Below are 22,966 nucleotides of genomic sequence, written 5' to 3'. Positions count from 1 at the left end.
CACTCTGGGGCTTGGACAAGACTTCTGTGGTAGAAACACTTGCCTAGCATGCGTGAGGCCCTGGCACCCTTCGCTCCAAGGAAGTTTTCCCCTGATACTTCCTGATTCGTCCTTGGAGCCAGGCTAAGGTGTCTTAAGGGGAAGGTAACCAGTTATGAAAAGCTTCTAGCCCTGTCCATGCTTCTAGGAGTACACTACATTCTCCGAGGGAAGAGGTATTAAGTTTTTCTTTCCCTATATCTTGCTCCCATCAAAACAAATGTTTTAGGGGGAAAATGACCCTAGGTTTTCAAGAATTAGGGGGCTATAACAGCTGGGAGAGCAAAGCCAAGGGTAAGAGACTTGCCGAGAGGACCTGCCTATCATCCCACCATTAGGAGGCTGTGGCATGGGGTCCAGAACTCAAGGTCGCCCTTGGCCACACAGCATGTTGGAGACCAGCCTGGGCTAACAAAGGTCCTGTCTGGAAGGTCAAGTCTCACAGGAAGGCACTGGGGTTGGCTCTGGGGTCTTTTTGATTCCGGAATCTCATTGCCAGCCAGACACCAAGGATCTACAGGAGGGGGGGGGGGAGAGCAAAGTTATCTTTGGATTTGGGGATTTGAGGCTTATGGGTGTCTATGTGAAGGAAATGGGGATCATTACCTCTGTGAAGCTAAAGAAGAGGCCAACACCACCTAGGATCTTCAGGGCTTCGTCTGAATGCTTAAGGAACTTCTCCCCACACATCTGGCATGCAGAACTCCTAGTCTTGCACATCTGATGACAAACATGTAATATGATACAATGCTAGCCTGCTCCATCCAAGTAGCTAGTGAATGTCTCCAGAAATAACTGATACTTGAACATTCCCAGACTGGAGGCCCACTTGGCTAAATCCTTGCAGCTTCTATTTCAATTTTTTTGTTTTGTTTTTTTGTTTTTTTTTTTTAAGAGTCAGGGTTTCTCTGTGGCTTTGGAAGCTGTCCTGAAACAGCTCTCATAGACCAGGCTGGCCTAGAACTCACAGAGATCTGCCTGCCTCTGCCTCCCCAGTGTTGGGAGTAAAGGCGTGCTCCACCAATGCCCTGTGCAGCCTCTGTTTAACAGCCCAGTTCACGGCTGCTGGTTCACACTGGGGTCACGTATCTGGGCATGGCCCTTACCCATTTCCTCCTAGCTGCACTCCCCACCCTTCAACTTACTGCACCACAGGAAGTGTCATCTTGTAGGGATGGCCTTGTGAGGTTGAACAAGCCACAACAGTCAAAACTTCTCTCCAATTCATGCCGGGTACTGTTGCTCATGACCCCCCACGATGCATTGATGACATCCATCTAGAACACACAGGCAGAGGCACATTAATGTCCCTACATTGAGCTTTCAGTTCACACGCTTCAACTCTAGCAAGGGCAACTAGTGTCCCCCAGAAATGGGGTGGCAGGTCATGATCACAGACAATTCCAAGTCTTTCTCAGGTTCCCTCTGAGTACATCTTGGGGAACTAACCATACATGTCAGAGGAAAATGTACATCTCTGAAGTAGTGGACCTGAGCATTAAGGTGTGGAAGGGTCAGGTTAAGGGAGCTATCCTTTAAAGGTAGACATAGCAAGCAAGTATTTGAAAGGGCATCACCGCCTTACCTGTTTGTTTCGGTTAATAGCCAGACATGAGCAAGAGATTCCAAACTGGAAGATGAAGACCAAGCCAAGAATGATCATGTACTGAGAAGAAGTTATGGCAAAAAGATCTAGTTTCCATTTAAAATACCTGGGGGCTGGAGAGACAGCTTAGCAGTTAAGAGCACCAGCTGCTCTTCCGGAGGACCCAGGTTCAATTCCCAGTATCCACATGGCAGTTTCCTGTCTATAACTCAAGTTCCAGGGGACCTGTTACCTTCATACCAACGCACATAAAGTTAAATTTTAAAAAACCCCAATATGAAAGCCAGCCTGGTGTGAATTCCAGGCTAGCCAGGATTACATAGCATGATCCCATTATTTTTTATTTTTAAAACCTCACCCAGTGTAATTTGTAACTGCAGTGTGGCGGACAAGGGGACAGAGTTCAAGGCCCTTCTCTGCTCCTAAAACTAGTTTTATCGAGTTGAGAACAAAATCATCAACTTCTGTGAATTACAGAATACGAACAAGCAGACACGTCTGAGGTTCCCAACCCTTTTAGGAAAAGCCTGCCCGGGGGACCCTAGTCAATCCTGGTCAGGATACGAAGAAGAGCAGCACTTGGTGATGGTTAACAGCCCCCACGAGTCCAGCCACTGCAATGAGGAGAAGGAAGACGCCCACAGCAATGACTCCTCCAATGATATGAATACTGGAAACCAGACCCAGGCCCTTGCCCCAGGCAGCCACGCCAATGAGCAGTAAGCCCACAAGCTGCAAGAAACAGAAAGTAGGATATGTTTCAGCCTGGTGTGGTGGCTCACACCTGTAATCCCGCACGCACTACAGCCAAGGTCCAGGCTAGCCAGTGCCAGCTACATGAGACCCTGTCATCGCCAAAGAAGTCCAGTATGCAGCGCAGCCAAAGGCTGCAAGGACTAAGTAGGGTAACCAACTGAGGTATGCTTTCGGAGCTACTCATCCCTGGGCGCGCTTTGCAAGTTACTGGGAATATCTGGGATGGAGTGAGGCAATGGCAGTAGCGTCTCGGGATACAATCCTTAGGGTTGTCCGGCGTCTCTATTTTGGGCAGAAACCGGAGCACAGGTGGAGACTGGGACTATAGGCCCGCAGTCTTCGGTCCAACCCTCTCCACCACCAAACAAGCCCCCTCACCACCGGAAGTCTCTACTCTCCCACGGAAGTACCCAGGAATTCCCTCTTCGCCGGAAGTTTCTGGGGAGCTTCCCAGAACCCTTCCCCCGTAAACCCCTCTCCCCACCGGAAGTCCCCTAGAAATTCTCCCCATTCTCTCCGCCCCAGAGCGTCCCCCACCTCCAAAACCTCACCATATAAACGACGTTGAGAGCGCACAGCGCGTTCTTGGAACAGGCAAATCCGCCACAAACCATCTCCCCAGTTCTGGGGACCCAAATGGTCCCAAGGACTGGAGGGGAGGGTACCTGGGACCGTCTTGTAGGGCTCCAACAGCTTCTATCGCTTTAAATCCAAGCCAGCCGAACCAATTCTCTGCGCCTGCACCGCCCCACCCCTACCTCTGGATTGGCGAGACTCGTGGCTAATCCAGGACTTCCAGCATTTCAGTGCCAATCAATCTGCATTGCGTCACCAGCCCGCCTCCCAGTCCTCCCCTCAGTTTCTTCATTGGACGAAACTTTGAAGAAAAAAAAAAAAAATCGAAGAGAACGTTTCTAGACAGTTTCTTAGGGTCCAGATTCTAAACTTCAAAAGCCTGGGTTCCTGTTCTTCCAGGTGCGACTCTAGGAGTCCGAGGAGAGCCTCAGGGGACTCAGGTGAACAGAAAAATAGGGGCTTGTAGGGGGGGGGAGGGAGGAAGGGGCTCCGCCTCTTCAAGACTGGCCCTTCCCCGCCGGATACCCCAGGTGTCAGGATGATCTCATGATGATGCCATCGTTTTGTTGTTCGTGCGTCATACTCTGGAGCACCAACAGGAGCCAAATATTGAACTATGTGGCCCAGCTAGGGTCCAAATCAGACACAGCAAGAGCCGGCAAATCCTCACCCATTGTTCTTTCCTTTCTTTTTGGCTTTTCGAGACTGGGTTTCTCTGTATCTCTGGAGACTGTCCTGGAATTCGCTCTGTAGACCAGGCTGGCCTCGAACTCAGAGATTCACCTACTTCTGCCTCCGGAATGCTGGGATCAAAGGCGTGCGCCAACCACCGCCCAACATTTATTAAATGTCTACTAGTGCGCATGTTCTGTTCTGCATTCCTTCCTCTGCAGCGTGAACATGCCAAAAGATTCAAGTGGAAACAGTGATTTGAGGCCGGTGCATTCCTGTTTGTAACAAAACCACAGGCGCAGAGCACTCTGCATCTTTACAATACGTGCGTACCTGATTTTGGGCTTGCACAAAATGACACAAGGTGTGAGGACAGGACTGGACCATGAATAAATAAAGACTGTCCATGCCTTCATTTCATCATTTGTTTACTTTTACTTTATGTACACTGGCGTTTTGCCTGCATGTGTGTCTGTCCGAGGGAGTCCGATCCCTTGGACCTGGAGTTGCAGATAGTTGTGAGCTGTCATGTGGGTGCTGGAATTGTACCCCTGTGCTCTTAATCACTGAGCCATCTCTTCAGCCCCCAGCTCTTCATATTTTCACTCCCGATGGGGGGATAATGGGTGGCTATTCAATACCGTTATTGTATAAGCATTTAGAGGTAGTGCCCTTTGAATAGGACTGAGAAATGGAGCAACTCTTCCCTTCCTCTTGAACAAAGTGGCTTTGGTGGGAAGAAACCCAAAAAAACTCCCCATTAATCCACACGGTGATTTGAGTCTACACATGCTCACATCATGTGACCTGCCTACAGTCTAGTCTTATGCTGGAGTCTAACCACACCAGTTTTACCTTTGTGACTTAGCATCTGTACCGGCCAGGCACTTATTAAGCCCTCTACACCTACCTCTTCAGCCATAAAATGGAGATAGATGGCAATGCATCTGCCTCTAACAATACTTCTCTAAGGACTGCTGTTCTGTTGTGAGCACCGAATGAGTTAGGGTCTATAAAATGCCCTAGTCAATACCCAGTATCCAGTAACACTCAGTTACAACAGTTTAGTCCATTTTTATGGAGTCCAGTAAATAATCCAACCTAATCCCTTTATCTCCGAATGTAAAGATGGTTACATACTTTTCATAGACCATCCTCGAGAAAATATGTATAACAGTCTAGAGAGTTGGCTCCAAGGTTCAGAGCACTTGAGTTCAGTTCCCAGCACCCACATGGTGGCTCAGAAATATCCATAGTTCAAGTTCCAGGAAGCCCAATACCTTCTTACCTATGTAGGCACCAGGCACATACATATGTGCACGTAAAAACACTCATACACAGAAAATAAATACATTTTTACAAGAAACAAATAACGACTGGCCCATAATGGTGCACACCTTTAGTCCCAGTGCTTGGGAGGCAGAGGCAGGCAGAACTCGTGAGTGTGAGACCAGCCTGATCTACAGAGCGAGTTCCAGGACAGCCGATACAGAAAAACCTCAAAAAACAAAACAAAACAAAAAACAACAACAAAAAACAAAACAAACAACAAAAAACAAAATAAACAAACAAAACAACAACAACAACAAAAAACAAAACAAACAAAAAAACAAAACAAAACTTCATTTCCCTCCCAAGAACTTGCTCTGTAGACCAGGCTAGCCTCAAACTCAAACTCACAGAGATCCCTCTGCCTCTGCCTCCCCGAGTGCTGGAATTAAAGGCGTACACCACCACTGCCAGGCAAAGAAAATAATTCTAAAATAGTTTTTTTTTTTCCAAGGAGCTATACAAAAGAAAGTAATTTACTATCTACATATAGGTTCAATCTGTCTTTGAATCAGAATAATGAGGTCAAAGCTGGGGAGATAGGCTGAGGATGAAGAAAGCTGGGAGACAGGCTCAGAATAAAGTACTCGCAATGCAAGTATGAGACCCAGAATTTGTATCCCAGAGTATCCACAAAGGCCAGGCAGGTGAGGCTGCTGCCTGTAACTCTGGCACGCTGAAGGTGGAGACAAGGGGTCTTCAGGGCAAGCTGACTAGCTAGGTTAGCCCGACAGTAAGTTCTAGATTTGCTGGAAGATCCTGCCTCAATGAATACAGTGGAGAGCAATCAAAGAAGACACACAACCTTGGACCAAGCCGCACAGAGGCACACATATCCATGAGCATCCATACACAGATGCTGCGATGGGTAGTTTTACCTGTCTTGACAGGGTTTATTTAGAATCATCTGGGAAGAGAGGCTCAGGGGAAGATTTCTTTCTACATGAGGATGGCATGTCTCTGTGGGGGTGTCTTAATTAAATTAATTGGTGTAAAACAAACCAGCCCACTGTGGGCAGCCCCATTCCCTAGGAAGTCCTGAACTGTATAAGGGTGGAGGTAGAGAGCTGAACACAGACAAACATGTGAGCATATGACATTCCCACAGCAAGGGTTATAACGCAGAGCTGTAAATAGAAATAAACCCGTGCTGACTAAGCTGGGTTTTTGTTTGTTTGCCACGGAATTGTATCGCAGTAAAAGAAAGGGGGCCAGAACACAGAGGAACACATACACCCATGTATAACATGCATACATGGGCTGGAGAGATGGCTTAGAGGTTAAGAGCACTGGCTGCTCTTCCAGAGGTCCCGAGTTCAATTCCCAGCAACCACATGGTGACTCAAAACCATCTGTAATGAGATCTGGTGCCCCCTTCTGGCCTACAGGCAGACTACTGTATATATAATAAATAAACATTAAACACACACACACATACATATGCCAAAAAAATAGTAATAATCGGGGGCAATTACACATTACCTACAGCTCCCCACCAACTTGCCTTGTCTCCATTTTCCCCTTCAATTCCTCATTCGGGTCACAAGTCTAGAGCAGAGCCATGGTACTGAGGAACTGGCTGGGAAGTATCTCAGCTGCCTGTCTGTTAAGTTAAAAGAACAATTGGATCTTTGTTCACCTGTTACGGGTCTTTCTGAGCAACGGCTGCACTTCTGCTTAACAGTGATAAAGTATCCTACCCTCTGGGCTTGTCGTTAGTATATACGAAAGTCTGTTGTAAATGACTAAATGTTACACACAGACTAATTATTATAATAGAAACTGAACTTGGAGCACATAGTTTTATCTGGCTATAGGTTACTTTCTCCCCTATAACCCATTCTTCACATACACAGGAGGTGATTATAGCGAATACATGACTAAGAGAAGCCTGTAGGAATGTGTAGAGAGAGGAGTTGAATAACTGGGACTTTGACCCTTGATGTTTAGCTGTATGAGCCTCAGTTTTAAGGGTGAGCCCCAGCCCCAAAGAAGGGGATAAGTGTACTCCAGCATGCAGGCCTCTGTGGTGGCATACCAAGGGTATGTGGATTTCTGTGTGATTCTGAGACAAATTTGCAAGTTGCCAAGAGTATGGGATCCTACCTGTGTTCTCCATGGCCCAGTTCTCCCAGAACCAACACCCATCTTAATTATCTACCTCCCACAGAGGCTGTGAGAACTCTTATTAAGGTCGCCGGACAGGAATCATACCCTGGGTTGGCTGTCAGAGCTGAAGGGCCAACGCTAGAGGGGGCAGGAGGTGTAAGAGGCAGTACCTTGTGGGTTGTGGGTTTGAGACTCACCAGTCAGGAAGTGAGGCCGACAGACGGAAGGGCAAGGGCAGGCAGGGTTGAGGAGTTCTGGGGCACAGCAGAAGGAGCCTTCTGAAGTTTGGGGGCTGCAGGGTCATGGGCTTCAGGGCCAGAGCTGGTTGTTAGTCTGGCAAGGCAGGTCTGTGTAACATGTATGCCCAGAGGCAGTTGGCTCTAGCCACAGTGAGAGCAGAGGTCAGACGACATGAGGTGGCCAAGCAGGCTCTAAGCCGACTCAGGAAGCTGGCTGACAGAGTGGGTGACCCGGATCTCCGAGATGGCATCCAGGCTTCACTGGACAACATACGAGGTAAGAGATGCATCCATCCCTAACTTGGCTGTTTGGGGGAGCAGCAGGGGACACAGAAAGGCTTAATGGTGTCATAGTATAACTGTTTGCTATGCAAGCGGCCACTTCCTAGTTCTTAAGATGGAGCTGGGACTCGAGACGAGGACTTTTGGGGAGGATGGAAAAAGACGTGGAGGGGGGTATTATTAGTCCTCTTTCCAAAATCGCCTCTGAACAAGACACCAGTCACTGTGGAGCTGACCCTTCTTGGCAGTACAGTGAGGGGTTAAGCATTGGGAAGACAGACTGTAACAGACCCATTAGATGGAGTCCCGTCTGGGGAGTCCAGAACAGGAAACAGTCAGGGGCAGGAGGTTCTGGGACTTGATAATGTGTCCATTCCCAGGGCCCACTAAAGATCAGTGACCCCTCATTCTCCAGCTGAGAAAAACACACGCAGAAGGGAGGGGGTGTGATGTGTGGAGGTTTCTGAGCGCACTACTAACCCTTAGAACCCCACAGCCTGTATAGCTGCAGTGGGGAGGCCCTCAGAACTTGTCCCAGCCCCTCCCCCCTCCGTGCATGTATCCCCCTCACCTCCATAGTGCCTTCCCTTGCTCGACATCCTCGGTGCCATTAAAGTAACCGATGACAACACAGGGAGGAAGTGCTGTCATGGCAACACCATCCGCCACATCCTCCTTGCCCACTGTAGCCTTGGATCCTGTGGTGGGGCCCTGGCAAGCCTGTTCTCCATCCACGAGGCTTAACTCTGAGGAACTGGAGGACCTGTGAGAGCCTGCCCACCCGTGGATGCCCAAGAACTCACAAAAGCAAGTGTGTCAGGCAGAAGCCCAACTTCCATCACACCCTGACCATTCCCGATATGGGTTCTCAACACTCTTAGCCATCTTCTCTGATCTCCTAAGTGATGAGAAAGGGACCTAGTGGAGCTGCCTAGGGAGGGACTCTAGATCCCACCTTTGTCTGAAGTAGAGTGGGGTTGGGACCAGGCAAAGAAACTCCCCTTAGTTCTAGAAAGGGGAACAGACAGCGTGTGACTGGGTTATACCAGCAGTCCTAGGACCACAGTCTCATGAGTCGGGACAATGGAACAGGACTGGGAGTTCCAGGGCAGCCTGGATTACACAGCAAGTCCTAAACTAATCTCAGACTCAACTACATTATGTCCAATCATCAAAAAAAAAAAAAGTCCCAAAAAGGAGGGTAAAGAGGGAATGGTTGGAGGCAGAATAGACCTTTACTCCATATTTTTGTGTGTGGTGTGTGTCCCTGGAGATGTTGGAACCTAGGCCCTCCAAGCCTTCTACATGCCAAGCATGCTCTACCACACTATACCTCAGCCCGATACTATTTATTTATTATTATTTCTGAGTCTGGGTTTGGATCCAGCTGTCTATCTCAGGCAAACCTTGAAGCCACTGGGTAGCCCAGGCTGGCCTTGAACTTTCAGTAATCCTCTTGCCTCAACTTCCTCAAAAAAGTGCACCACTTCACCTGGCAAAGCTCTACTTTTCATAAGTGATTTGTTCTACTCTGAGAGAGACAGAATTCTGTTCCCACTGGACGTGAAGGAAAGCTAAGAATCCCCCAATATTAAAAAGCTAACAATCCCTCTTATACTCTCTATCATGATAGACTAGACTGTGTCCTGATGTTTCATCCCAGTTCTGAAGGACACCCCCTAAGAAACCACTGACCTCCAAGATCTGAGAGAGTGGGGATAGGCCTCTGGAGAACAAAGGGCTCCCCGCATCCCGGTTCAGCCCCCAACCCTTACCCCCCACCAGGCCGAACATGCTGCTGGCTCTTGCCTCCAGGAGCCGCCCACGGCCCGCACTTATTATAGTCTAGGCTGCGTCAAGAGGGTGGAAAGCCAAATCTAAGGACCGCTGAGACTCTCCAAATCCCGGGCAGGGGTCTCCAAGGCTTCAGGAAACCTCTCTTTCTGCCAGCCCACCAACCCCCTCCACGGGGGCTCAGCCTCTCTTGTGCACGGACTTAACTGTTCATGTTTCTCTGCCCCTCGGGAGGACAAAGCCTTGAACTCCAAAGCCCCTAAAGGGGTGGGGACACATTGCAAATGGTGTCCATTCACTCCGCCTCCCCCTTTAACCTGCCATAAGATCCGGGCGGCTACATAGACCTCAGGAGACTGAATGCAAACACCTAAGAGGCCGGCTCCCGCTGCCTCAACTGAGGGGGTTCCTTGTGTCCAGGGAGCAAAATCCCCCACAGGTAACCAGGTGTGAGAGTAGTGCCTTCACTAACCCAGCCTACACACTGATCCCTCCTCCCGGCTTATCCCCGCTGCAGCTTCTGAGCTACGGTTGCTATGGAGACTAGATGCATTTTGGAATAGGGGGGTGTCAATTGGTAGATGTATTTCTTCCACCTTGAGCTGAGGCCTTGACTCACGCTGCAGCTTGGTCTCGGGAACCCTCAAGCAGCTTTCCTCTAGAGGCGTGCCCCCCCCACACTAAGTTCCTTGTTTGTCCCCATCCCAGGGGAACACTTTCCAAGTTCACTTTGGGACAATCAGTCCAAGTCCCTGCGCCGTGAAAGTATTCAGTATGGGGTGGGAGTTGGGGTAGGAGAGGGGGCTGGGTGATGAGACAGGAAACTCATCCAGGTACCCCGAGAAGGGAAAGAAAGGGGTCCCGGAAGGAATGTCGGGCTCACAGTCCCACGTCAGTTCCCCAGAATTGACAGAGGCCAGAAGAGCTCTGTTTCCTGTACCTGCCCAGTGTTTTACCTTTGTCCCTAAATGTCACACTCCACATTCGCGTTCCCTAACCTTGGTGTGGAAAAAGGAAGGGGCCAGGTAGTTGACGGAGGTGAATCCAATTCCCAGAAAATCCAGTCCAGGTTTTGGAAGGAAAATCCAGTCCTGGATTTTGTACCGCCCTAGCAGACGGCGCCGCCGGTGGAGGGGGGTAAGATGGGGTGGGGGGGCCCGCGGGCCGCCTCCTCCTCAATGTGAGGGGAGCGCCCGGACACAACGCGCATCCGGACCGAGCCGATCCCGGGCGAGGCCCCCCGGACTCCTCGCCAGGATCCACGCCCCTCCCCTCCCAGACCCCAGACCCGTGGTTCCTATCCCCTCCCGTCCCCTTTCCTCCCCCACCGCCTCCGACATCTCCATCCCTAGCATCCTCTCCGTGCTCCTGCGATTCCCCCGCACAGACAGCCCCACTAGACTCCTGTCCTCAAGACCCTCCGCTCCCGCTGCATCCGCGGCCTCTGCCCTTCGAGTCCGCATTCCCGCCCCTACCTTCCCGGCACCCTTGCCTCTCCCCCAGTCCCCTCTCCCTTCTTCCCCATTTGCCCCCACCATTACTGTCCTCCCCACCCTCCTCCGCCCATCTCAGCGCCCCCACCCAGGCCGGGGTGCACGGTCCGGCGCGCCTCCCTGGAGCAGCACCAAGGTCCCGGGGCTCCAAGGGGGTGGGGGCGCAGGGCGGGGAGCATGGGGAGGGGGCGCCCCGTGTGATGGGAGGGGGGCGCAAGAGGAGGCGGCGGAGGCGGCGGCGACAGCGGAGCCGGGCTGGGGGCTCAGCGGGGTCCGGGGGCTGGGGGCAGCGGGCAGGGCGGCCCCATGGCCGGGCCCCCCTGAGGCAGTCCCGGGGAGTCCCCTCCCCTCCCCAGCTCGGGGGTCTCCGGGCCCCATGAGCCGGGGCGCGGGCGCGCTTCAGCGCCGGACAACGACCTACCTCATCTCGCTGACCCTGGTCAAGCTCGAGTCGGTCCCTCCGCCGCCGCCTTCTCCGTCTGCAGCCGCGGCCGGCGCCCCTGGGGCCCGAGGCTCCGAGCCCCGAGATCCTGGCAGCCCCCGGGGCGCGGAGGAGCCCGGCAAGAAGCGGCACGAGCGTCTCTTCCACCGGCAGGATGCGCTGTGGATCAGCACCAGCAGCGCGGGCGCCGGGGGCGCGGAGCCCCCCACGCTGTCCCCGGCTCCGGCCAGTCCGGCTCGCCCGGTGTCCCCGGCTCCGGGCCGCCGCCTGTCCCTCTGGGCCGCCCCTCCGGGACCCCCGCTCTCCGGGGGGCTGAGCCCGGACTCCAAAGCGGGGGGCGCCCCCTCTTCCTCCCGACGCCCTCTACTCAGCAGCCCGAGCTGGGGGGGTCCGGAACCTGAAGGCCGGACGGGAGGCGGCGTCCCGGGCTCGTCCTCCCCGCATCCTGGCTCCGGCAGTCGAAGGCTCAAGGTGGCGCCTCCTCCGCCGGCTCCCAAGCCCTTCAAGACCGTGACCACCAGTGGAGCCAAAGCCGGCGGGGGCAAGGGCGCCGGTAGCCGCCTGTCATGGCCCGAAAGCGAGGGCAAGCCCAGGGTCAAGGGGTCAAAGAGCAGCGCCGGGACCGGAGCTTCTGCCGCTGCGGCCGGCGGGGGAGGGGGCGCTGCAGTCACGACCTCTGGTGGCATCGGGGCTGGGCCAGGAGCGAGAGGGAAGCTGTCCCCGCGGAAAGGCAAGAGTAAGACCTTGGACAACAGTGACTTGCACCCAGGACCCACTGCCGGCTCTCCTCCGCTGTCCGTGCCAGCGACACCGGTTCCAGCCACCTGTGTCACCGCCGCCTCCATGCAGCCCCTGGGGCCTGCACCCCCTCTCAGTCTGGAGCCACCAGCTCCAGGGTTGAAAAGGGGCCGGGAGGGCGGCCGAGCGTCCACTCGCGACCGCAAGATGCTCAAGTTTATCAGCGGTATCTTCACCAAGAGTACAGGGGGGCCTCCTGGCCCCGGTCCCCTTCCCGGACCCCCAGGCTTGTCTTCCAGCAGCGGGTCCAGGGAGCTGCTGGGCGCAGAGCTCCGCGCCTCCCCTAGTGAGTAGGGAGGGCCGGGGCCGGAGACCCCTGGACACTTATTTTGGGGGTGGGGAAACGCTGTGCAGGACGCATTTTCTTTTGGGTGGACGGGGAAGCTAGGCTCGCTCCGCGCCCAAGGGTTGGGGCCAGGACTAGGAAGAGGTCCCGAAGCGATGAGACGCGACAGGGGTGTTCTTGGTGCCTCCTGGGCAATGATGGCCTTGGTTGATGCTCACGGTAGGAAATCATCCCACAGAGCCTCAGACCCCAAGCTCAAACCTGGTTGGAGTCTAGAAGCCAGGCCATAGGGACTTTGCCTTGTGTGGAGGGACACTGGAGGTGCAGGGGTGTGGGAGCCTCAGTTTCCCCTGAGTGATTGGCACCGGCTGGTGTGGCAGTGAGTGACCTTGCAGCGGGTTCCTCGCCAGAGACAGGTTTCCTGGGCTGAGAGCCGGCTGGTAGTTTCTCCACGCACTGAAGGTGGATTGGGCGGTTCTTGAGCGAGCGGGGGCTGGAACGTGCAGATTTAAATGTGAACTGAGAAGGGGGTACATAGGAAGCCTGGCTTCCCGCACTACCCACCCCCGCCCCACAGCGGCGTCGGGACCCGCTTGGGGCTGACCCCAGAGTGAGTCAGGGGGCGGGACTGCTGTGAAGACAATTCTTAGCCCGGGAGACTTGGGAAGCCATACAGGGAGGTAGCTTTATTTATTTAATTTTTAATTTTTCTTCTCCCGAGGGGGTGCTTTTATTATTATTTTCTAACTGGTACAGACAGGCGCGCGGGGGGTGGGGTGGGTAGCGACCCACGACTCGGTTCCGCTCACATTCCCCGGAGGGGAGGCGGGTCTGGAAGCGGGGGCGGCCCCGGGGGGTTGGCTCCTGAGCGGGTGGGAGCAGATGGCTCCGGATCCCCGAGTTCCCGCCGCAGCTGCGGCGCCCCGGGAACGTCCGGCCAGTGTCAGGCGCGGGGGCTGCACCCGGCGGGCGGGCGCAAGGAGAATCTTTCTCCCCAGGCCTGTGGTTTCTCTCTGCCTGGGGACAGAAGCCTTAGCCCCCACGTTCTTTTGGAGGCCTTGGAGATCTAGGCAGGGGGAAATCCAAGTACGGTCCCCCTTAGGCGATGGACAGGAGTTAGAACTACCTGTGCCACTGACCTTGGAAAAGGGCAGGAAAGCCCTCTCCTCATCTTGGTGCCTGTGAAATGGAGTAATGGAGATGAGGAAGACCCACTCCATTGTAGGACTTCCCTCATGAATCTCCCCTGAGAGGTGGCGGGGGCTCTATTCTCTGTGGTGGTAGGAGAGTCTTTACTAGTAAAGTCCTCCCGATCAGGTCTGGGGCAAGGGCCCACGTTTGAGGATGTGCTCTAAGGGAGACGCCAGCTGAAGTATTTTCGGCTTGCTAGCTCTGTTGCTAAGCAACCGCTGAGCGGTGGCAACAGCTGTGGAGAGAGTGGCTGGGATGGGAGGACTAGGGACCACTCTCCAGGCAGGGTCTTAGGGGTTAGGTGAAGCCCTCAGAAAAGTGGCTGAGGGCAGGGAGTTCTCCTGGGCCACAGTCCCCCCTTCGTTATGCTTTCCCTTTGCAGAGGCTGTGGTCAATAGCCAGGAATGGACTTTGAGCCGCTCAATTCCCGAACTGCGCCTGGTATGTAACCCAGGCCCTTGGCTAGCAGGCAGGGTTTACCTCCTGCAGGCATGCCCCCATTCTCTCCCTTCACCAAGAACTCTCTGAATTTAGCATCAGCGGTATTGAGGGGCTTCCCAGTACATCTTCTCAACTTGAGTCCTCATTCTGACACTTTGCATTTGTCCAGACACCCTATTTCTAGCCTTTTTCTTATTTATTTTTATTTATTTTATGTAGACCAGTGTTCTGTCTGTATGCACACCTTTAAGCCAGCAGAGGGCATCAGATCCTACTATAGATGGCTGTGAGCCACCATGTGGGTGCTGGGAATCAAACTCGGGACCCCTGGAAGAGCAGCCTATACTCTTAAACATTGAGCCATTTCTCCAGCCCCACATTTCTTTTTAACTCTTGGTGTTCTGTTGCTTAGAACAAGGTAAAACTTTCAACAAACGTCTTGGCTTATGCCCTATTACACACAGAGGTTTGATGTGTTTACTAAACAACACACACACACACAATGGGCATTGCTTAGTTTGTAGTTTATTTTGGCTTGGGATCATTTCATTTTCTTTTTTTCCTTTGGCTTTTCAAGACAGAGTTTCTCTGTGTAGCCTTGGCTGTCCTGGAACTCACTCTGTAGACCAGGCTGGAGTCAAACTCACAGAAATCTGCCTGCCTCTGTCTCCCAAGTGCTGGGATTAAAGGCATCTGCCACCACCGCCACCGCCCAGCCGGGATTATTTCTCACCATGCCATGCCATGCCCTGCTCTTCCCAGTTAGCTGGAAGCTCTGAAGGTTCTTTTTAGGTGGCTTGGCATTGCCAGTCCCTATGGGTTCTTTGGCATGAGCAGACCCAGCATTTTGCCCCTCCTCTCTCCTTTAGGGTGTTCTGGGCGATGTCAGGAGTGGGAGGTCATCCCTCATCCACAGATTCCTCACGGGTTCATACCAGGTGCTGGAGAAGACAGAGAGTGAGTTCTCAGGGTCACAGTAAGCTAAGACTGGGGGCCGGGTACACACCAGTAAGATCAGTGCCTGGGAAGACACCAAGGTGGGACTTGAGACCCAAAGCTCAGGGAATGTGGGAAGGTTTGCAACCTCACACCTCTGACCTATTCTCAACTCTTCTGGACAGGTGAACAGTACAAGAAGGAGATGTTGGTGGATGGGCAGACACATCTGGTTCTGATCCGAGAGGAAGCAGGAGGACCTGATGCCAAGGTGAGGGATGGAGGTAGTGGCAATGGGAGGCTGGCTAGGGTCGGTATTGGACATGGAAGCATCCCCCTGTCTGGCCAGGACACCCTCTGAATGGTACCCAGAGCGGGTGGGGCCTGTATGACCCAGTGTTTGCCCTCTCATCCCCTGCAAGTTCTCAGGCTGGGCGGATGCTGTGATCTTCGTCTTCAGCCTGGAGGATGAGAGCAGTTTCCAGGCTGTGAGCCGGTTCCATGGGCAGCTGAGTTCCCTTCGTGGAGAAGGACGAGGAGGTCTGGCCCTGGCTCTGGTTGGGACCCAAGGTAAGGAGGGATGTGGGAGCCTTGCTTTTACAGGAGGGTGAAGGGTGCCTGTAAGTATTGCCCACCAGGGCTGATAATTTGGCAAGGTGTCGAACTGGCTATTTAGATTCCAGCAACCCTCTAGAGGGAGCCTGATGTCCAAATAAGGAAGTAACGAAGCAAACAAACTTCCCAAGGTCTCAGCAGAGACAAGAGGACAGCCTGGGCGGAAAGGACAGCTGTAATGACCATCTCTGGAGATGTTTGTTGCCTACCTTGTGTTCACTCTGCCATTTCTGACGCCACTACTGTGGGATACACAGAAAAATGTCAAGTCCTAGTGTGGATAGAAAGCCTTCCCCGTCAGCTGGGTCAGGCTGACACTGTTAGAATTTCTGTACAAAGAGGAGACAAGGGGTACTGGAGAAATAGGGAGCACAGAAAACTTTGGATTCTAGTAGCAGCCCTGAAGCACTCAGGCTGTATCACGACAGGACATTTGTCACTACCATCGCTGTCCAGTTGGCAGGGCGCCGTGTGTGACTGCACAGGCCACCGCAGGTACACACCTCCACCTGCCTCTTGCCTCCTAGTTTCTGACTGTAGAATGAGCAGTCCACCTGTTACTGTAGACAGCCAACCGTTCCCTACTTCCCTCAGGTGTCAGGTTCGGTGATTTCTCAGGGTGTGTGCCACCTGTGAGTCTCGGCCATTGTCAGGGATCTCCGCTCAGTCTCCGGAGTATCGCCTGAAAACACAGATAGACACACACACAGAGAGACAGACAAAAAGACACACACAGACACACAGACAGACAGACACATGCAAAGAGACACAGAAAGACAGACACACTGGGACAGACTTAACTGGGCCCAGGACTCACAGGGGGGCTAATACATTTAACAGTTCACTTGAGGACAGATGTTCTCCCATACTCGAACTCCAGCAGGTCTAGCCTGGGCTCCAAACACATGGCCAGGTGAAGGGGATCATGAACTCCGGTGTGGTGTACACCCTGTAGGAGGGGCACCTGGTCAGTCCTGCCCCTCTCCTGTCCCCTCAGACAGGATCAGCGCTTCCTCTCCTCGAGTGGTGGGGGATGCTCGAGCAAGGGCCCTGTGTGCCGAGATGAAGCGCTGTAGTTACTACGAGACCTGTGCAACTTACGGGCTCAATGTGGACCGGGTCTTCCAGGAGGGTGAGTGTGGTCATCCCCAGCATGTGACATTGCAAAGCCAGAGGTCCTAAGATAGTGGAGGCCCAGTATCCATTTCTATGCTTCCCCGTGACAGGAAATGGGCCTCTGGGAGGGAGGAGGGGCGTGGGAGGCTCCGGAAGGTTTGGTTAATTCAGGGACCCTCTCTGGGCCGGAGGATCTGGCTAGGCCACGGATGGCACGGGCACAAGTGACAAGGAAGTTGGGCAGTATTATCTCAGGGTAGGACATAGGAAAGCGGCCTTGGGCGTCTTTCCTGCCGTGACTCCTCCACTCCCCTTCCTCCCAGTGGCCCAGAAGGTGGTAACTCTACGCAAGCAGCAACAGCTGCTGGCTGCCTGCAAGTCGCTGCCCAGCTCACCAAGCCATTCAGCCGCTTCTACTCCTGTAGCCGGGCAGGTGAGTCAAATTCAAAAGCACGGAGATGAGTGAGATTAGAAGGCAGCATTGAGGCCCGGCAGTGGTGGCGCACGCCTTTAGTCCCAGCACTCGGAGGCAGAGGCCGGCGGATCTTTGAGTTTGAGGCCGGCCTGGTCTACAGAGGGAGTTCCAGGACAGCCAGGGCCACACAAGAGGAGGAGGAAAGTAACATGGAACTGGCAATCAGCCAAGCATGAGGTGCGGTTTGCAGTGTCTCGAAGCAAGTCGCCCACCCTCCTCAAGTCGTCTGCACTGCTGCATGGCAGTCAGGAAACTTTGCAAAACCTGAAGTAGTGTGACTGTACTAGGGAAGATTCGGGTGGCTGATGGCAATGAGTGAATAACGGTGACAGTAGGGAATGTGTCACACTGGATGGCGGCTGAGCTTGGTGGGTATGGGTGCTGAGCTCTCTGACTCCTGTGTATGCCTCCAGGCTAGTAACGGGGGCCACACTAGCGACTACTCTTCTTCGCTCCCATCCTCACCCAATGTTGGACACCGGGAGCTCCGAGCTGAGGCAGCTGCTGTGGCTGGGTTAAGCACCCCAGGGTCCCTACACCGAGCAGCCAAGCGAAGGACCAGCCTCTTTGCGGTATTGGACACGACGGCCCCCTTTTTCTCCTGTCCTGTTACCTGCCTGTCATCCTTAGTCTCTAGACCTCTGTTCACTGCATCCCACCCATCCCCTGGCTAATTCCAATAACCGTTCCAGAACCGTCGGGGCAGCGACTCTGAGAAGCGGAGCTTAGACAGTCGTGGAGAGACAACAGGAAGTGGGCGAGCCATCCCCATTAAACAGGTGAGGTTTAGGAGCCAGAGATGTCTGAAGCCACTGCTCTTAGCTGGCTTTTCTCCCACACATCTTCCTGTTCTTCCAGAGCTTCTTGCTAAAGAGAAGCGGCAACTCCTTGAACAAAGAATGGAAGAAGAAATACGTAACTCTTTCCAGTAATGGCTTTCTACTCTACCACCCCAGCATTAATGTGAGTAGCAGAGATGGGCAGCACTAGTAAACCTCAGATGTCCTTCTAGTTCTTTCTGTGTCTCCGACGAGTCCTGGCATCATTTCTGGAGAGCGTTAGCCCTGTTCTCAAAGGCTCATGACACTTGTCTGTGCTGGGAATTCATTGCCCCAGGAACTTGCAGTCTAGTGGGAGAGTACCATGGCCAAGCCTGTCCACGGCCATTGAGGGAGTGCTTCCAGGCCAGGCCAAGTCTGGCAGATCTACTCCTACAAGCTCTTCTCAGTCCAGTCAGCTCTCAGGACCCCTCTGTATCCTGTTCTTACTGCCTACTTCTCAGCACTCCCAAAGACCGAAGCCCCCCCCCCCCAGTCTCAACCCTGTGCCTCTACAGGATTACATCCACAGCACCCACGGAAAAGAGATGGACTTGCTACGCACAACCGTCAAAGTCCCAGGCAAGCGGCCCCCAAGGGCGATCTCTGCTTTTGGCCCCTCGGCCAGCATCAACGGGTTGGTCAAGGACATGAGCACCGTTCAGATGGGTGAAGGCCCTGGTAAGTGTGGCCCATGATGAGTAAGTAGGCAGTGAAGGAGACGGGGGTGGGGGGGGGGTGGTGGAAGGAGGAAGGAGTTGGTGCTACCCTGGCTGTGTGGGATGGGGCTGATAAAGAAAGGGCTGGAGACAGGCTTACTGATACCTCTCCCTGTCCTTCCCACAGAAGCCACCACTCCTATGCCAAGTCCCAACCCCAGCCCCAGCTCCCTGCAGCTTCCAACAGACCAGACATCCAATCGCCTGCTGAAGCCAGACCGGAATTTGGCCCGGGCCCTCAGCACTGGTTAGTGGGACTACCCCTCCGCCGACTGGCTTCCAGACCCAAATGGGATATGGGTGGGAAGTAAAGCGGAGGCTTGGGCAGGGCAGTGGTGGTGCATGCCTTTAATCTGTGAGTTCGAGGTCAGCCTGGTCCACAAAGCTACATAGAGCAAACCTCAGGAAAAGGGGGGAGGGAGCTTGGATTGGGAACAAATGTACGAGGAAACACAAGGGATGTCTGCTGGCTGACTGGCACCAAGCTCATATGCTGTGTCTGTCACAGCAGTGAAGATAACTACATTAGAGAAGTCTGCCTGCCTGAGTTGAGTTCAGATTCCAAGTTTGCCTTGCCACACGGGCAAGTTTACTTGATCTCTTCATGCCTGTGTCTGTCCTATAGGATGTTTCCCCAAGGTTTAATTTAACAAACGGAGGATCTGGGCCAGCACATAGTCAGCCATCAGTGTTTGAAATGTTTGGAAATTCTATCTATATATGTATATCATACAGGCATATCCACGAACAGGAAGTTACACTGTAAGAAATGTTTCTTACAACAACTTACCAGGTCAAGATGATTATCCCCATTTTAGGGATGAAAAAGCTAGGCTTCGGGGCTGGAGAGATGACTCAACGGTTAAGAGCACTGGCTGCTCTTGGAGAGGACCTGGGGATCTATTCCCAGCACCCACATGGCAGCTCACAACTGTCTGTAACCCCAGTTCCCCGGATCTGATACCTTCACACCAATACGCCTAAAATAAAAATTAGAAACAAAACGGAGGCTCAGAAAATATATTATGTTGCTCGAGGGCTCAGGGCCAGTCAGTTGCAGAGTCGAGAGCTGAGTACAGGCCAGATTCTAAAGCTCATCTGCCCACCTTCCACGAGTGATCCTGGGGAGCCTCTTGGACAGGGACAGCTGAGAGGGGAATGCTCTGGAATGCCAGTTCAGGGCAGGATACAAGCTATAAGGAAGTCTATGTAAGGGTAACCGAGGCCCTGCGTCCCCCTCCCTAAGACTGTACCCCATCTGGAGACCTGAGTCCCCTGAGTCGGGAGCCCCCACCTTCTCCCATGGTGAAGAAACAGAGGAAGAAGAAACTGACCACACCGTCCAAGACTGAAGGCTCAACTGTGCAGGCGGAAGGTGAGGCTGTGTGGGGAGTTCCATGCCCACGCTGGACCCTCATCCCCGCACCCCCCCCCCCATCTGAACCCTTGACCTAGCTCTTGCAGAGCAGGTTAAGTGCCGGGATTGTTGTCATCACTTAACTGAGCGGGGAAATGGAAGGACACACCACCCAGCTCCCTTTCTCCCCCACCTCACCCCAACTCCCAGTGCCTAACCCTCTTCTGCACTTCCGATCCCATCCTCTGCACCCATATCTAGAACTGCAGCCCCTGAATTCAATGTCCCTGATGACTCCCCAGCCCTTGCTCTCCACAACCTATGATTGGCAGGTTCCTCCAAGAGCCATTGACCACTGGACCCCTACACCTGGCCGCCCCCACCCCACCCATTGCAAACCCTACTCCCCAGTTCTGACTTCTGAGCCCCAGGGTCCTCATCCCAGTCTGTTCACACAAATTCTGACAGCCTTCTTCCTACAGAGACCAGGATTTTCTCTGGTCACCATAGCTACTCCCCCCTCCCATCCCTGGCCCCCTTTCTTTGCCGGGCTCAGACCCGGGTTCCAGATCTGCCGACTCTCGTGGCTCTTGGCTTCCGCTCCACTCTGCTCCGGGGCCACTGACTGTAGTTCTGCTTTCTCTCCCCATCTGTCTGTCCTGCTTTGTCTCTGGCACTCTCTGTCACCGTCTCTGTATCTCTCCATCTGCCTCTTCCTCTTTTCTTGGTCTCCCTTTCTCTGTTGTGCTTTCCATTCTCTCTGTCTCCTTCGCTTCGGGAAACCAGCCAAGCGCAAAATGTGGAAACTAAAATCCTTTGGTAGTTTAAGAAATATTTATAAAGCAGGTAATAAGCTCCGGGAGCCGGGAGGGGTTGCTCAGCCGGGGTGCAGAGGGGTGGGGGGCGCCCTGCCTTTCCCTGCATGTACTCGGGGCTTCCTGCTGCTCCCCACCCTCTGCTTCCCTCCCTCCACTAATCCTCTCCTAGGGGCTCCAAGGACATCAGGGAGGAAGGGTTTGGGGAAAGGCCGGCCGCGTGAACTCTGCCCCTCATGACCTCTGCTGTTCACCCACCCAGAGGAAAACTTTGAGTTCCTGATCGTGTCGAGCACTGGTCAGACGTGGCACTTCGAGGCAGCCAGCTTCGAGGAGCGGGATGCCTGGGTTCAGGCCATCGAGAGTCAGATCCTGGCCAGTCTTCAGTGCTGTGAGAGCAGCAAGGTGAAGGTAAACGTTCTGCAGCTGTTGATGGAGGCTAGCAAGAGTGGCTCAGGGTCAGAGGAGCCGCCCTGACCCTCCCTCACTTCTCTCCGCAGCTGCGCACTGACAGCCAAAGCGAAGCCGTGGCCATCCAGGCGATCCGAAACGCGAAGGGAAACTCTACCTGCGTGGACTGTGGGGCTCCCAGTGAGTGAAAGGGAACTGGGGAGCAGGATCCCAGGCTGGGGGAGTTAACTGGAGTCTGGTGAAAGGTGGGGGGGGTGTCTTGTTGACATGCTGACCGCTCGCTCGCTGTTGCATCCTGTCCCCAGACCCCACGTGGGCCAGTTTGAATCTGGGTGCACTTATCTGTATCGAGTGTTCTGGCATCCACCGGAACCTGGGCACGCACCTGTCCCGCGTGCGTTCGCTGGACTTGGACGACTGGCCGCGGGAGCTAACCCTGGTGCTCACGGCTATTGGCAACGACACGGCCAACCGCGTGTGGGAGAGCGACACTCGGGGCCGTGCCAAGCCCACGCGGGACTCTTCGCGGTAAGGACAGCGGGCCAGTGTGGAGGGTGCACAGTCCCTGCGAGGTCCCGATTAGAGAGAGGCATCCTACAACTCTTTCCCCTGGTCCCTGGTACTGCAGGGAGGAACGTGAGTCGTGGATTCGCGCCAAGTACGAGCAGCTGCTGTTCCTGGCGCCTCTGGGTACCACGGAGGAGCCGCTGGGCCGTCAGCTGTGGGCCGCTGTACAGGCCCAGGACGTGGCCACCGTTCTGCTGCTTCTGGCCCACGCGCGACATGGGCCACTCGACACCAGCGTGGAGGACCCGCAGCTCCGCTCGCCGCTGCACTTGGCCGCCGAGCTCGCCCACGTCGTCATCACGCAGCTGCTGTTGTGGGTACGTGAGCGAGCGGAGAGGTAGGGGAAGGGAGCCGGGAGCTGGGCTTGGAGGTGTAGCAGAGCGGGAGGCGTGCGGGGGGGCGCGGTCCCCCGGGGGGCGCTTGGTCACAAGGCCTTTCCTCCCGCAGTACGGCGCGGACGTGGCGGCCCGTGACGCGGAGGGCCGCACGGCACTGTTCTACGCCCGCCAGGCCGGCAGCCAGCTGTGCGCTGACATCCTCCTGCAGCACGGCTGCCCGGGAGAGGGCGGCAGCACGGCCACCACCCCCAGTGCGGCCACCACCCCCAGCATCACCGCCACGCCCAGCCCGAGACGCCGGAGCAGCGCTGCAAGTTTGGGCCGCGTGGACGCCACGATCGCGCTGGTATAGTTGCCCAGCACCGGGAGAGACACTCCCCACCCCCGCGCGGGCCGGGCACGACCACACCGGGTGGACCGCTGGACAGATGCACCCATTCACCTCTCCAGTCTGCACCCCGTCCCACGGGAGCACTTCCTACCCCCACCAGGGCACAGCCCCACACGCCTCCCAGGAGACACAAACTCACCTTCCTCTCCCCAGCGAGGCATGGAGACCCTAGCTCAACACGCCCTACTCCACAGTTTCCACACTTGGATTGCCCTGGGTCTGTCTACCTGCTGCCCTTAGCTGTACCTGCAGCTCCAGGGCGCTCGGACTGGCTATCTCGTGCCCCCTAGGGGCCGGTAAAAGATCCGGTCCTGCCTGCGTTCTACAATCTGGTGGCCGGAGCCCAAACCCAGGC

At 54.5% G+C, this 22,966-nt stretch overlaps 2 protein-coding genes across 4 annotated transcripts; one reads left to right on the top strand and one right to left on the bottom strand.

Moving 5' to 3' along the window:
* Window positions 1-407: 407 nt before the first annotated feature.
* Window positions 408-3,158, bottom strand: Tspan31 (tetraspanin 31). The gene is made up of 6 exons (XM_051176150.1): window positions 2,953-3,158; window positions 2,210-2,377; window positions 1,625-1,705; window positions 1,185-1,316; window positions 646-759; window positions 408-553 (listed from the first exon to the last, which is right to left on the bottom strand). The coding sequence occupies exons 1-6, from the start codon at window positions 3,013-3,015 to the stop codon at window positions 479-481; spliced, it is 633 nt and encodes a 210-aa protein (XP_051032107.1). The 5' UTR covers window positions 3,016-3,158; the 3' UTR covers window positions 408-478.
* Window positions 3,159-7,428: 4,270 nt separating this feature from the next.
* On the top strand, window positions 7,429-22,641 carry Agap2 (ArfGAP with GTPase domain, ankyrin repeat and PH domain 2). 3 transcript variants are annotated; one of them, XM_051176140.1, is made up of 19 exons: window positions 7,429-7,603; window positions 13,995-14,053; window positions 14,923-15,010; window positions 15,175-15,260; window positions 15,412-15,559; window positions 16,602-16,736; window positions 17,044-17,153; window positions 17,609-17,767; window positions 17,888-17,974; window positions 18,054-18,158; window positions 18,532-18,694; window positions 18,860-18,979; window positions 19,979-20,107; window positions 20,876-20,935; window positions 21,167-21,315; window positions 21,405-21,495; window positions 21,621-21,843; window positions 21,944-22,199; window positions 22,330-22,641. In XM_051176140.1, the coding sequence occupies exons 1-19, from the start codon at window positions 7,444-7,446 to the stop codon at window positions 22,570-22,572; spliced, it is 2,571 nt and encodes an 856-aa protein (XP_051032097.1). In that variant the 5' UTR covers window positions 7,429-7,443; the 3' UTR covers window positions 22,573-22,641. The 3 variants fall into 3 exon arrangements, with proteins under 3 accessions (XP_051032097.1, XP_051032095.1, XP_051032096.1); XM_051176138.1 differs by lacking the exon at window positions 7,429-7,603 and adding an exon at window positions 10,939-12,421; XM_051176139.1 differs by lacking the exons at window positions 7,429-7,603; window positions 20,876-20,935 and adding an exon at window positions 10,939-12,421.
* The last annotated feature ends 325 nt before the right edge of the window (window positions 22,642-22,966 follow it).

The sequence above is a fragment of the Phodopus roborovskii genome, unplaced genomic scaffold, assembly GCF_943737965.1.
Source record: "Phodopus roborovskii unplaced genomic scaffold, PHOROB, whole genome shotgun sequence".
NCBI classification, from domain to species: domain Eukaryota; kingdom Metazoa; phylum Chordata; class Mammalia; order Rodentia; family Cricetidae; genus Phodopus; species Phodopus roborovskii.
Note: the sequence above shows the minus strand (reverse complement) of the source record. Positions and strands in the feature narration are given on the sequence as shown.

What these genes read in the sequence shown, in the direction of transcription:
- Tspan31 (XM_051176150.1), bottom strand. Translation starts at nt 3,015, where the DNA reads ATGGTTTGTGGCGGATTTGCCTGTTCCAAGAACGCGCTGTGCGCTCTC. An exon ending in ATGACACTTCCTGTGGTGCA is followed by an intron (nt 760 to 1,184) that starts GTAAGTTGAAGG and finishes GTTTGTCATCAG; the next exon opens with ATGTGCAAGACTAGGAGTTC. An exon ending in TCTTCTTTAGCTTCACAGAG is followed by an intron (nt 554 to 645) that starts GTAATGATCCCC and finishes CCCCTCCTGTAG; the next exon opens with ATCCTTGGTGTCTGGCTGGC.
- Agap2 (XM_051176138.1), top strand. Translation starts at nt 11,272, where the DNA reads ATGAGCCGGGGCGCGGGCGCGCTTCAGCGCCGGACAACGACCTACCTC. An exon ending in GGACCGGGTCTTCCAGGAGG is followed by an intron (nt 16,737 to 17,043) that starts GTGAGTGTGGTC and finishes CCTTCCTCCCAG; the next exon opens with TGGCCCAGAAGGTGGTAACT. An exon ending in GAGCCATCCCCATTAAACAG is followed by an intron (nt 17,975 to 18,053) that starts GTGAGGTTTAGG and finishes CTGTTCTTCCAG; the next exon opens with AGCTTCTTGCTAAAGAGAAG.